At 40.0% G+C, this 14790-nt stretch overlaps 2 protein-coding genes across 4 annotated transcripts; one reads left to right on the top strand and one right to left on the bottom strand.

Annotated features, from left to right (window-relative positions):
* Nucleotides 1-4314: 4314 nt before the first annotated feature.
* Nucleotides 4315-8141, top strand: gpbar1 (G protein-coupled bile acid receptor 1). Of its 2 annotated transcripts, XM_038719925.1 has the most exons (3): nt 4315-4664; nt 6269-6285; nt 6416-8141. In XM_038719925.1, exon 3 carries the CDS (start codon nt 6454-6456, stop codon nt 7498-7500), a length of 1047 nt encoding a protein of 348 aa, XP_038575853.1. In that variant the 5' UTR covers nt 4315-4664; nt 6269-6285; nt 6416-6453; the 3' UTR covers nt 7501-8141. The 2 variants fall into 2 exon arrangements, with proteins under 2 accessions (XP_038575853.1, XP_038575860.1); XM_038719932.1 differs by lacking the exon at nt 6269-6285.
* A 1441-nt stretch (nt 8142-9582) lies between these two features.
* LOC119903668 (intermediate filament protein ON3-like) lies at nt 9583-14713 on the bottom strand. 2 transcript variants are annotated; one of them, XM_038719895.1, is made up of 9 exons: nt 14398-14713; nt 13344-13552; nt 13167-13227; nt 12779-12874; nt 12314-12478; nt 12009-12134; nt 11683-11903; nt 11508-11533; nt 9583-10617 (listed from the first exon to the last, which is right to left on the bottom strand). In XM_038719895.1, the coding sequence occupies exons 1-9, from the start codon at nt 14554-14556 to the stop codon at nt 10382-10384; spliced, it is 1299 nt and encodes a 432-aa protein (XP_038575823.1). In that variant the 5' UTR covers nt 14557-14713; the 3' UTR covers nt 9583-10381. The 2 variants fall into 2 exon arrangements, with proteins under 2 accessions (XP_038575823.1, XP_038575829.1); XM_038719901.1 differs by having other exon boundaries at nt 10477-10662.
* Nucleotides 14714-14790: the final 77 nt, after the last annotated feature.

Below are 14790 nucleotides of genomic sequence, written 5' to 3'. Positions count from 1 at the left end.
TAAAATGAGCAAAATACATCTTAGCATGTGTTTTAACCTACTTAGATAAAAGTAAATAAAAAGTAAATCCTGTTTTTGTGTGTATGGTGTGTCTCCGCCTATCTGGATTTAAACAAATACAGTAGTTACACATTTTGTATATATATATATACATTTTATATATATATATATTCATTAGTGAGCTAGTTGGTGGTAGTGTATTTTTGAGCTTTGGACAAATAGGCAAGCTGATTTCCAGTGTTTCCAGTCTAACTGCCTCCTGGCTCCAATGACTATTTAGCTACCGCACAGACATGAGAGTAGTATCGACATTCTCATCTACTCTTGGCAAGAATGAGGAGAAGCCTGTCTCCCAAAATACCCCAATGTTGTTCAGCCTTAAACTGCATTGACTCCATCTTTTTGTTTTTCCTAAAAGAGCTTGAGGTTTTGTATGACCATAAAGTTAGAAGCCAAAAACTGCAAATATTTTCTCGGCTAATTGCTAATAACCAAATAAACTATGACTATGAATTTTTTTTAAATATTTTTTTAAAGGGCCTATATAGTTGCAAACTCCCTGAAATGGAAACACGGGGGAGTGCGGTCATTTGCGTATATAACAAATACAATGTGTTTTACACCTGATTGACTGCATTATTATTACATACACTCACCTAAAGGATTATTAGGAACACCTGTTCAATTTCTCATTAATGCAATTATCTAATTAACCAATCACATGGCAGTTGCTTCAATGCATTTAGGGGTGTGGTCCTGGTCAAGACAATCTCCTGAACTCTAAACTGAATGTCAGAATGGGAAAGAAAGGTGATTTAAGCAATTTTGAGCGTGGCATGGTTGTTGGTGCCAGACGGGCCGGTCTGAGTATTTCACAATCTGCTCAGTTACTGGGATTTTCACGCACATCATTTCTAGGGTTTACAAAGAATGGTGTGAAAAGGGAAAAACATCCAGTATGCGGCAGTCCTGTGGGCGAAAATGCCTTGTTGATGCTAGAGTTCAGAGGAGAATGGGCCGACTGATTCAAGCTGATAGAAGAGCAACTTTGACTGAAATAACCACCTGTTACAACCGAGGTATGCAGCAAAGCATTTGTGAAGCCACAACACGCACAACCTTGAGGCGGATGGGCTACAACAGCAGAAGACCCCACCGGGTACCACTCATCTCCACTACAAATAGGAAAAAGAGGCTACAATTTGCAAGAGCTCACCAAAATTGGACAGTTGAAGACTGGAAAAATGCCTGGTCTGATGAGTCTTGATTTCTGTTGAGACATTCAGATGGTAGAGTCAGAATTTGGCGTAAACAGAATGAGAACATGGATCCATCATGCCTTGTTACCACTGTGCAGGCTGGTGGTGGTGGTGTAATGGTGTGGGGGATGTTTTCTTGGCACACTTTAGACCCCTTAGTGCCAATCGGGCATCGTTTAAATGCCACAGCCTACCTGAGCATTGTTTCTGACCAGCAGGATAATGCACCATGTCACAAAGCTCGAATCATTTCAAATTGGTTTCTTGAACATGACAATGAGTTCACTGTACTAAAATGGCCCCCACAGTCACCAGATCTCAACCCAATAGAGCATCTTTGGGATGTGGTGGAACGGGAGCTTCGTGCCCTGGATGTGCATCCCACAAATCTCCATCAACTGCAAGATGCTATCCTATCAATATGGGCCAACATTTCTAAAGAATGCTTTCAGCACCTTGTTGAATCAATGCCACGTAGAATTAAGGCAGTTCTGAAGGCAAAAGGGGGTCAAACACAGTATTAGTATGGTGTTCCTAATAATCCTTTAGGTGAGTGTATACTGTACCTAAATATACAATCTGTTTGGTTGTAACAAGTCCTACTCATACGATATATCTAGCTAAGCAAGATATTTTTTCCTGTTCATCGCTGTGCAAAATGTAGGTGAACAAAAAACTGTGAGAGCTCCCTGAGTCCTCCGAAGCCTCGTTCCTCTTATGATTCACTCCTGATCCATGTTGCAACGGAGGAGACACTTATTAAGTGGGGGGTCTGGGGGTACTACCACACTTAATTTCCTGCATTCTGGTGAAATCTTCTGCACAAATTTCTGCCTTTCCTGCATCAATTTATGGTGGAAATGTTTCATTTACGTTATGTAAAGGGAAACACAAAACTCCGCTGGCAGATAACTATAATATAGATATAATATATAAAATATAAAAACGTAACAGAATATAATACAGTAGGCCTATAAAAGACTTTTTTTTCTTTCATGATTTATTCTTCCCTCCTCTCTTGTGTCATGGTCTAGGGAAGTAACCTTAAAATGTGCTTCTGGCACCTATATTCACATTAGTGATAAATAAATTCATTTTAACAATTTATAAACTCCTGGTCTTATAGCTCCTGTGTTTCAGCAAATGTTCTGCTCATGTTCAAACCTTTCTGCACATTTAGACTCTCCCATATATGATCTGTGTTCGGTGAATGCCTGTGTCCCACCAGCTGGGTGGAGTAAATTCGCACGGACGTTGTAAGTTATCCATTTGTTTGTCTAATGCAAGACAAAATTGATGTTTGGCATGAGAGCATGTGAAAAGTACCAATTGCATGAGTCTCACGCTCACTGCGAACAAATGCTTTGTTTTCTTTTTGCCACTTTGCTCTATATTTCTGTAAACGTTTTGTCTTTTTTACTGGCAGAGTGACAGATGTGTTTAGCAACACTGACAGCCCTTTTCATTGGTCGATAAGAGAGAGAGAGATAGTATCCCTTATTAGTTCAATAAGGGACATGTCTTTTAGTTTCTAAATACGGGAAGATTCCATATTTTAAGGGACGGTTGGCAACCCTAGGGCTTTATGTAGTTTTCAGCGGCCGCTAGTGGTGCGGATTTTAGATTGCAACTTGGTGTGTGCTTGTACACGTGTTTGAACCCATGAGCAAGCAAAATCCGACACATCACAGCTTCACACAACTGGAAACTTAAGTGAACTCCCACTACAACGTTATTATTTTTTACAATATCTTTTAGCAGCCTGACGCTGAAGCTCGTTGCATGATAACGTTTCATTGACTGTATTTAGTTGACGTGATACATTAGCTCATCTGCCGCTGTTCAGTCACTATTTGTGTATCTTTCACCGGAGGCTCAGCAATGTGAGCACAGCTAAATGTATTGGATGATGACAAAACGGTTGGTAAGCTTGACTGAATATTGTAAATGAGACTGTTGCCACACTTTATAAAAATTAGACCGCAGTAAGTAACATTACTGTAGTGAATGGTTCTTCCACTGTGTTGTTGTCCTGCGTCATTATGTTGCATTATTGTATATTACGTGGGTCACGTAAGTTAAAGCGACTGAGACGGTGGAAAAACTATGTACCTGAGTATCAGTAAAACAGCAATAAACAAAGCAAACAGCGGCGGATCCATGCTAACGTTAGCTGGCTGCTCCTGCCTTGGGAAAGGATGAACAAATCGCTCCACAGTTGCTTAGTACTGTAAACATTGTTTCTTACACTCTAAAATCATCACTTTGACATAATACCGGTGATACACAGGATAGAAGTATGGATCAAGTTAGCTGGTGAAGTAATGTGGAAAGCTATACAACTGCAGTATTTCGCACCGGATAACGTTAGCAACTGCTCGGCATTAGCCGGCAAGCTAATGTTATTTAATTTGAGCGAACTTAACACATGCTTTGCAGTAATGTTAAGTTTACATGTTCAATAGGATGAAATCCAACTCTGTGTCTGTTTCAAAACAAAGTTGCGATTTCTCCGTGACTACAGCCTTTCTGATGCATACCGTGTTTTCACTCGAGGTCGATCTGATTCTCGTTTGGCCTGAAGGGCTTCAGCAAATAAAACTTTGTTGTTTGTTTTTATCCTTACTGGATTTTGTGTCTGCTAGAATGTATTAATAAACTCTGTTATTGTATGTTAGTTAAGCACTCTTTCCTGGCTTGTAAAAGTGTAACAAATGAAATGTCACTTGACTTTCACTTCCTTTTTTGGCTATCAGAGCTTTAAGTTGAGGTTTATAAATATCTAGGATACATGTTGCAGAAGCGTCTGAAGGCCATCACAGAAGGTGTGAAACCAAATCACATTCCAGGCTACGGATGTTAACCAGGAATGTTTTCTTATCCTTTTCGAGCTGTGGTGATAACAGCTTTCTATCCTATTCACTTCATATATGTACTCTGTAACCCTGGACAGTGGTGAAAAACAGTCTGCCAGGGGCTGATGGATGAAAGAGAATACAAAGAAGAGAAACAGCAGAACAAGATTTAATGGACACTGCTGCCTCCTCATCCTCAGCATGACCAGCGACCTCCCTTCAGGAAAAGACAAATATACAACTGCTGGTACTTCCTCCCTCCTCCTCCTTCAGTGTGCACTTCCCCTTTAAAGTATCTGAGAGGAACAGCCTCACACTTGGCTGCTCGCTCTGTCTCTCTTGTAGTTTGTGGGTGTCTTGACTGAAAGGATAAAGAAGAAGAAAGAAGAAGCTCCTCTAGTTTATGGTGGAGACTGCACCTTGTTAATGCTTATGCAGGTGATTGTGATAAGCAGAGGAACAGGCTTGAAGTTAACGGGAGAGGGAAGCTGTATTTTATTTGCATTTCCTTTGTCAATGGATACATGACTGGATTGTTCATCCCTAAAAGGTAAAAAGAAAGTTTTGTTGCTTTTTGTTTAGATAAAGTTAATATTTTGCAACAGATCATTATGTACATCTAGTTATTTGTTTTAAGTCATATCATTGCTACTCTGTAAAATCCTTTTTGACATTACATGGATTACAGGATTACAAATAATTTGAAGTATTTGTAATGTGACGCAGCATTTCAATGCATGAAAAAACAGTGGCTCCTATGTATTGCAAGTGCCTCTTATTAGAAGAAAGTTGTGGAAAATATAATACAATTAAGGAAAAATTTAAGTTACAGATAAATCCAACATAGCCAAGCAGAAAGCATAAAATTAAACAAAATTGCATTTAGCAGTAATGTTGAAAACCCTTTAAAGCCAGTATTTGCTTAAACTGCTTTGATATCATCAAATTGTCTTCATTGAGCATGCTTACCTGCAAATTGTATTTAATGTATGTGGACATTGCAAACACTGGCATGTTGCAATATTTACTTTTAACGCCATTACCATTTATAATGTTCACGCTTGCATATAAACAAGTGTTGCACAGTTGCAAATAATAACAGTGTTTTAAAAACCTTAAAGCATGACACATTGAGATAACTAAAGATAATAAAGTGTAATCATAAAGTATGTAGATAAAAATTATGTAGATAAAAATATGTGTAACATATCCAGTAGATGTGCTTCATAGTAGTTCACTGTGAGAATCTGTGAACATTTCCCCTGACTATACAGGGACATAAAGTCAGATAATAATAATAATTAAATTAAATTATCTCCAGGACATTGTATCACTTTCTATAATATAATAGAGTCCAATAGCCTGTTAGCTAACTCCAGAGTCCCTGCTGATGAATTACTGAATGACAGTGGCCTCACATTCATCAACGCGTGCTCTTATCTCGGCCGTTAGCTAACAAAGGGGCTAAATTTGTTTCAGTGGTCAAGGCATGACTGACAGGAAACCGGCAGGCTATATTTGTTGTGTTGCACCTGTTCTTTTCTATGTGTCTTTATTGGCTTATCTTCTCTTCTCATACAAAGACACCAAAGAAAATATCTGATATATATATATAAACTGTTTCTTGCCCAAATAAATTTATTAAAGTGGGAAATTTAATAAAGGTACTGCAGCTAATAGTATATATAACATAATAAATTTTCCATCTTTTGCTACTTTAAGTGTTGAGGTTTTCATTTTATCTTAATCTTCTGATGTGTCATTGACACCGACTTCCTCTTCATCCCTCTAGATGTAGTGAGAATAAATCATCTCTAAGCTCCTTCTTTCCGCTCTCCACTTGAGAGCAGTCTCGAAACATATTTTCCATGATAGTTGTTTTGTTGTGATAGTAGCATGGCTAGGCTTGAGCTCAACTGAATGTTGAACTGTGAGATTGTATCTTTCAAGAGGTTTGTATACCTGTGGAGTGCCTGGATGGATGTATCTTTTTAAATCTTTTATCTTCTTGAATATCTGAAGTATTCTTGTTCTGAGCTTTGCAGTTACTCCTCCATTTCTGGTCTGGTTTGATTGATGGTTTGATCCATCACTTGCTGTGTTTTCTACTGATCTAATTTTTTCATCACCGCTCAATTGCATTTCCACTGCAAGTTTCTTTCACAAAAAAGGTCAGTAAAAACTCTCAATTCACTTGATATTATGCATGTAGCTGTCATCAATCTAATCCTCATCCTACCCTCAGCTTTTGTGGCACCCACAACCGCCCACTGCTTAAATAATGGTCCTCCTTCACTACAGGGTAGCTGTACCTTGATGGGACTGGATCTGGGCTGCAAATGGGACCGAGTCTGCAGATTTCACATATGATGGGCATCTCTGCGCTGGTCTCTGAGGAGCAGCTCATCTATGCCATCACCATCCCGCTGTCGACCTCCATCATCCTGGCCAATCTCGTCATCATCTTTGGCATCACCTGGAACCGCCAGCTCCAAAACACGCCCAACTACTTCTTCCTAAGCCTGCTAGTGGCAGATTTGTGCACGGGCGTGGCGCTGCCTTTCATACCATTAATGGGTCTGAACCGGGAGTTAAGTTTTTGCTCCTGCCTGGTGGCTCACGTTTTCCCAAACTTCCTCTTCCTGGCGTTCCTTTTCAACCTGGTAATGGTACACTATGAGCGCTACATTTGCATCGTCGACCCCCTGCATTACAATAACTTGTGGATGCATCGCAGTTTTCCTCTAGCGTTGCTTGTGGTGTGGGCACCGCCACTCCTGTTCGCAGCTCTACCTGCCTTTGGTTGGAATAACTGGACAGGAGCAGATTGGAACGACTGTTGTGCAAGTAGCCAAAATAAAACAGCACTTTCCAGCTGTTCAACAAACGGAACCACCTGCTGCTCGTACAGGCGAGTATTTCCCAACGCGTTTATCTACTTGGAGGTGTATGGAGTCGTCTTACCTGCTATTCTTACCATTGCCGGCATGACTGGCCACGTGTTATGGATCACCCGAGGCCAGCTGAAGGACATTTGTCGTCTCCACCGTTCAGTAGAGCGGGGAGCTCAAGCCTCAGACTGTGAGCAGAGGATGAACCTGCGGTACACTCGCTGCGTGGTGGCAGTGTCTCTGACGTTCCTCGCATGCTGGGTTCCCTACCTCATTTACATGCACGTCTGCATAGTGTTCTTGATCAGCGACACCAAGTGGAGCTCCACCACTCACATCGTGCTGTCGTGCACCGGTATCGGAAGCATGGCAGTGGTGCCGCTGGTGCTTGGCCTAGCTAACAGGCAGTATACAGAACCTGCATTTAAACTTCTCCAGAAACTCCGAGACAGATGGAGGCGAAGGACGCAGGGATCAGAGGAGGTGGCAGTCTGAGGAAATACTGATGAATATCAATATTTATGAAGATAATTGTTGATGAACTGCACAGCCACAGTAATTGGATCAAGGCCACAAGGATGAAATATTGCATTACAGCAGAAAAACACATTTGCATTGATTCTTTTACAATTTATTTATCAATGTTCCCAAAAAAAGCAACCTATTGTTTGAAATATTATTTCTGTCTGTAGCTGTCTATTTCTGAAGGTTTACCATTACATTGAGATAATTAAGCTGACAATAACAATAATGAATTTGGAGACAAAATTGAGGACAATTTTTAAACCAAACATTATTTCAAACAAGATAAAGATTAATATTACTGGGGTAAGTACCCTCATGGTTCCAGATGGCACTTTAACCATTGTGAAATTACAGGATATGTCTGTAATAGACTTACATTGACTTTTTGCAGGCCTAGCCAAAAGACATAATCAGCACCAACCTTAAGCTGACGTTACTGTACAACAGCACCATTTGATGAGCTGGTACAGGGTCTTGACCTCCTGATGGCTTTAATTTAAGTCTGTTGTCATATTGGTTTTCAAATAGGCCTTTATGTTGGTGTCAACGGATTTGCATTTTCAAATTGCACACTGAGCTGATAAAAAAATAAAGCTCTGGAAAGGTTTAAATTACAGGTGGACCAGCAAGTTCACAGCAATACTGTTTATTACTGGGTTAGGGGTGAAAAACTACCTACATTTGCTGTCCGGACTAGATGAAAATCACTGATCAGCATAGTTAATGTTAAAATCAGCTCACCTCCCCTAGAGAAATAAATCCAGTTCAAATGGTGCTTATGCCTATACAGCCATTTTGTCTCTGTGAGGCTAATTAGGCACTGCGGTGCTTTGAGCTAAATGCTAACCCTAACCTCATATATAGAAGGTTAAATACTGTAAAAGCAGGCTTGTGTTTCAGAGAAACATCTGCTGCTTGCAGATACTTATATTGAATAATAAAAGTTTTATTTGTTGTAAAGATCCGTTCGAGGAAAATTAGTGTTTTATTTGAGACTTGATTAAACAAAGAATAAATGGCATGCTATTTGTTCCCCCAATCAAAATGTGGTTTTACATGTGTACATATAGTATGTGGGTGGGAGAGAGCCAGCCAGCCAGTAAAGGCGAGCTGAAGAGGAAAAGCAGACTTTAATCAAATTAAAGAGCAAACAAGATCTGAACTGTTGTGGGACATTAGAAGAGATGGGATATCGTCATTGGGTCAGGGTACACCGTCTGTACGTCTTATGTCTGTTTTGCTTTGCTAAGCCATGTTCCAGTGTGTTTTCCACATTGGAATATTGTGTACGTAGGTGTCCGGAAGACAGAGGTGAACCGGGAGAAGAGGAGGAGGAGGAGGAGGGAATAATTAAGACAAAGCGAGACTGTCAGGCTCCATCTACTAATGACTGACTGCTATCTGTATTAAGTAGAAAGCATCTGCACATTTGGGTCTGGATTCGTTATTTTGGGAAATATACGTATTCACTTTCTTTCAGAGAGTGACAACCCTCTCATGTCTCTACGTTACATATATGTAGCTGGAGCCAGCATCCTCTTAGCTTAGCTTAGCATAAAGACTGTAAACAGAGGAAATTAGCTAGCCCGACCATTACCAACTAACTACCCATAAGCACCTCCATAGCTTATTAATTAACAGGTTGTGTCTTGGTTGTTTAATCAGTGTATTGTAGAAATGCCAATTTGCTGTTTTATGTGGGGTTGTGTGCCAGACTAGTTCATGGGAGCAGTTGCCAACTGCTCGTAAAACAGTGAATTGCCATTTTCTTGTACGGATTAAACAAATGATACACAGTGTTGACAAGTATGTTTTAAAGGGTAGCCTACATTTGGACAGAGCCAGGTTAGCTGTTTTCCCTTCTTTTCAGGTTTTAGGCTAGGCTAGGCTAACCATCTCCTGGCCCTAGGTACATATTTACTGTACAGATATGAGAGTGGTATCAATCTACTTATCTAACTCATCTTCTCTTGGCAAGCAAATAAATAAGTGTATTTCCCAATATGTCTTAGTCACTATACTCTTTGTGTGTGTTTTTGAAAGAAGAGTAGACATTGTTCATGTTCCTTTATTTATTAAACGTATTCCATTCCAAATACTTGTCACCCTTGTCACAACAGAAGACTCAAAATTTCTTTGTGATTACTTTGCAATATTTGAGGTACAGTGGTGCAAGTATATGTGAGAGAAAGAGAGCAATTCCAAAATTTAGGACATTTACAGCATTTCAGGCTTGCAAATAAACATTTCCGAGAACACAGAGAAAAACTATTCAGTTGCTCCCAAAGACCCATGTTTTCTTCCCCTTAATGTGGCCTCTTGTGATTCTAGGAAACATTATCTTTGTGTATGTCATTCCTGATATTAACAAGAAGTCGAGCAACAGAAAAGAAACACTCAAAAGTTCCAAAAGTTCCTTATTTCATTGTTCCAGTCATTAAGGAACTTTTTACTCAATTAGATAGGTGGTTTTTTTTTTAACAAAGACAACATTTTATTCCTATTTAGTGCACAAAGGCATGAGAGAAACAACTGCAAGAAAGCTGAAAAAATACACTGATAGTACCGGAAACACCACACGCCCTTGCAAATGCAAACAAAGATAAGAACACCTTTTGAAAAACAGTGCTTGACATAAACAAAATGTCTCCAACTTCAAGTGCAGATTCTAGGAAAAAACGTTCAACTTGCCAAGACGCAGTCTACCAGAAGGCACACACAAACAGATAGGGATAATCATTATTCCATTAAAAATCACTATTATGACGAGTATAATTTAACTTATTTAACTTTTGTAATTCACATTTTGCGGATATACTGTAATGCTGCAGACATAGGTGTGATGGTGATGTCAGTCTTCAGTGTAATGGGAGCTTTCGGACACGACTCTGCCTTCCTCTACTTCCACCCGGATCAGCAGGCGTTTCTTGGAGCCAGGGAACACTGCTGGGTTAAAGATGTCTCCTGGGATTAAGGCAAGTGCTGGGCTGACAGTGTCTGCGGGGATAAAGGTGGTTGCTGGGATGACGGTGGGTTCTGGGGCTCGTGGCTTCTTTGGCAGGTGTTGCTTCAATGGCAGGTGAACTTCTGCGTGCAAGTAAGGACTTGGATTGGTTGATTTGAATTAGAAATCTGAGCGAAAGAGAGGTTTGATTTTAGTGCGACACATTAATCAATCATGGGAATACTGGTATGTACGAAATGGTTGCATTTTGCTACGGTGTCCCTTTTTGTCTTTTAAATTTAATTTTTTTTTAATACTATTTTATATAGTTATGTTTAATGTAGTTTTTGTGTACCTATCAACCTTCCTTGAAAAAAGCTAGTTACTTTAAGTCAAAAGTGTACATTTGGACACCGGTGGAAAGTAACATAAGTACATTTACCCAAGTACTTAAGTACATTTCAGAGGGAAATATTGTACGTTTTACTCCACCACATTTAACTGTTAAATGTTATTTTAAATGCAGAACTTTCTACACTGTGTTTGGCTACTTTTACTTAAGTAAATGATCTAATACTTCTTACACCACTGCATAAGGAATGCAACATGGCTGCATTGCATTCTGGTATATTGAGGGCTTCATTGTTGGGCAAATTAGAAGAAATGCATCAATGTTTTAGTTGAATGGTTCCCACAGAAAAACAATTTCTGCTACACCAACGCGTACACCAACATCTTTTTTTTCAGACTGTCTCTAAAGCTTTTCTTGTGAATCACTGAATAATTTCAACTCTAAAATGATTCACTTAAAACAAGCCAAACATGTTGGAAATCACTGTTTCATTCACTTCTCTCAAGCTGTAGCTGCTCTGGAAGTATTTTGACATGTTTGTATGTTTGTCCAGTACCAGTGGAAAAAAGAAAAATACACCACGAACCCAGCGACCAAACAAACCCAGAAAGGCCATGTTAGTAGTTTTAATAGAGCTGCTAATTCCAGAAAATTCAGAAAAGGTGGCAAAAATATTCTCACCTGCGTTGCGCATGAAGTGGTTCATTCTTCACAGAGATGGAGCAGAGACAATTGTAAATGCAAGGTTTAATGCATCATGGTATATTTCAACAAACAGCAACATGAGTGAATACACTGAGTAAAAACTTGTGCATATTGATGTGCTCTCACCCTCCAATCCCCACAGCTTACATACCTCTGCTCCTCGCCCTCCAGCAGCTTGCGGTAGGTGGCGATCTCGATGTCCAGGGCCAGTTTGAGGTTCATCAGCTCTTGATGTTCGCGGATCTGTCCAGCCAAGTCCTGCTTGGCCCGCTTCAAGGCCTCCTCCAGCTGGGCGATGTCCTCGCGGGCCTTCTCCATGTTGTTGTCCCCTTCTGTTCTTATGTCACTGATCTCATTCTTTAGGGACTCTTCCTAACAGGGAAACAGAGGAAGAAAGGGAAGATCAGAGACTGATGGGATGGATATTGTGTGTGCCTAGGCCTGAATTCTGGGAGAGGTTATCTGTGTGACCCCAACCTTCCTTATGAGAGCGTCCAGGTCCCCGTTGAGCCTCTGGATTTGGCGCACCAGGTCTGAGATTTCCCTCCTTACATCACGCACATCCTTCTCACGCTGTTCTGCACTATGGACCATGGCATCCATCTAAAGCAGTAAAAAGTAAACAATGTGGCAAATGCACGCTTGTTTGAACAGTATCAGGCTTCAAATACTGTACTTTCACTCACATTTGCATCTTGAAGGTTTAAAGCTGCATAGTGGCAATAACAGAATTAAATAAGAACTATTTAGTGGTCTTTCGGTATAATCCTCTTTTTCCTCACCTTTCTCTGGTTCCACTGCTCGGCTTCCTCCCTGGTGCGGGTGGCCATGGCGGCATACTGTTCCTTGACAGCCTGGATGATGTCCTCTATGTCCAGAGACCGTTTGCTGTTGTCATGTAAGATCACTGTCTCGTTCTGGATGTGTGACTCCAGCTCCTTGATCTCCTGCAGGGGGCAGACATGGGTACAACAGCGTTAGTGGAAATAAATCACATTGGTCTATCTGTTTCAAAGTGCTTTTACACTGTATTTGATGACGTGATGACATAAATAATAATAGTACATGCTCCTAGTTGGTTGTTCAGCACATTACTTGAATGTTTTAAAAAAGTTAGTTGGCTCAAATTAGTTGAGCAAGTCCCCTACCTCCTTGTAAGGAACCACTGCTGTTGCGTAACTGTGCAAGTATTGTTCAACTGTCTCCTTCAGATCAAACCGGCTTTACAGAGCAGAGTAAATAATTACCTCATCATAGCCAACCCTGAGGAAGTCCAGTTTATCTATCAGATCCTCCAGCTCCAGAGCCAGATCTACTGCCTTCAAGTTACCTTCATCTGCCTCCTGTTACACACACACACACACACACACACACACACACACACACACACATTAAACACAAATACACATTCATAAATAGATGCCCAGATGGCATAGGGTCAATAAGGTGCTTAAAAATATCCTACTGCCAGAGGTCAGCTGTTTAATATCTACAAAATACAACACAGTATGCACAATACTACAACATTTTACCCAAATGTATTTTAAATGTATAAATGTAATTTGTGACATTATCAGAGTGTTTCGTTGTTTCTAAGTGGCTGAATAAATAAGCAGCATAAGAATCTTACATTACCTTTTTTCTCACGACAAACTCATTCTCCAGATCAGCTTTCTTTTGCAGCTCGTCCTCATACCTGAAACCAATAGAAAATAAAGTGTGAAAAATGAATTTAATGATGGAGGTTTAGTTTAAACGTTGTCCTAAAAGAGAAATACATCAATCAAATCAACTACAACGCGACCTGCTGACCTCTTCTTGGTGTCTTCCACCTCCTCAATGTTCTTGAGCAGCTCAGCCTGCAGTTTCTCTTTGTCCTCGAGCAAATTATCGATCCGCTGCTCCAACTCGTTCTCCACGTGCTTGACGATGTCGTTGATTTTCCCGTCATAGTCCTCCTGCTCCTTCAGGATGTTCAGCTTCGTCTCGAGCTTTCTGTTCTCATTCTCCAGGTGTTTCACCTGAGGCAGAGATAGACAAAGGGGGGACAGAAATGCGGAGGGAAAAGATGGTGATAGTGTAGAGTAAATCTGAGGAATTAATAATACGTAGATAGAGGCTATGTTTTGCATTGCATTATTATACATTCAATGTATCCTTGAAATGAATAGATTTATATTTATATTCACCCAAGTTACTAGAAACAAAGAAAAACTGCACCTTGAGTCTATACATATTTCAAGTTTTGTTGACCGACCTTATACCTCAGACTTGAAATTATATTATCCACAAGGTGGCGTCCTACATGTACCTCCACTATTCTTTGACACTACATGAAGCCCGCAAAAGGAGACACTTTCCATTGCCTCAGGTTACAGAATTGATTGCAGCAGACAGTTTGGAAGAAGTCATGCTCCAGGTTTTGAAACAGGTTTTCATAAAAACAGTGTATCCTCCATAAAGTTTGCACTTTGAGCCTGTACTGTATCTCATGATGGTGAAATGTTGCAGCGGTTCAAATGAATGAAAGGCTAAACGAATGCAACAAACAAAAGGTTTTACTGATCATTTAAAAAATAAAATAAAATTAAGAAGACATATTATAATATATTAAATAGCCTAATTAGAATAGTTTATACTTAAACCCAAGACCAAAACTGTTCTAATACTTTTCTTTACATGTTTTTCTTAATTTATAAATACATAGGCCTAAATAAATTACGTATGTATTTTATGTAGTAATAACTTATGAATAGTGGGAAATAATCAACAATCAATAGCATTTTTATTAATTATTTTATTATTTAGTAATTATTCATTTTAATCACTGAACTGTTCTAGCAAATATTAATAATATAATACGAACCTTGTCAATCAGCCTGACGAACCTGTCATTGAGTCCCACCATGTCGTCCTTCTCCCTGGATTTTCCCGCCGGGTCGATTTTGTTGGTCGGGTAGCTTTTGACCGGTCCTGTATTGCCAGGGGAGTAGGACTGGCTGCTGTAATCTCTTGGTTTGGACATATTGCAGCCTGTGACAGAGCGTTGAAACCTGGAAGCTGATCAGGTGAGCGGTGGAGGTAGGCTACCTACAACCCTCCGGATCACAGCTGCTTTTAAGGTGGACAAGGACCACCCATCACCTCCCCAAAACTCTGCATGCGTCCAATCAAGAGAGGACAAGTGCAACATCAAGGGGAGAAAAATGACAGAGCCAACATGAAAAACTTGAATTTCGACTCTGTGCCAGTTTGTCCA

This window comes from Micropterus salmoides, unplaced genomic scaffold (assembly GCF_014851395.1).
Source record: "Micropterus salmoides isolate LMB-PRFRI ecotype aquatic unplaced genomic scaffold, ASM1485139v1 Ms_hic_scaffold_1, whole genome shotgun sequence".
Taxonomy (NCBI): domain Eukaryota; kingdom Metazoa; phylum Chordata; class Actinopteri; order Centrarchiformes; family Centrarchidae; genus Micropterus; species Micropterus salmoides.
Note: the sequence above shows the minus strand (reverse complement) of the source record. Positions and strands in the feature narration are given on the sequence as shown.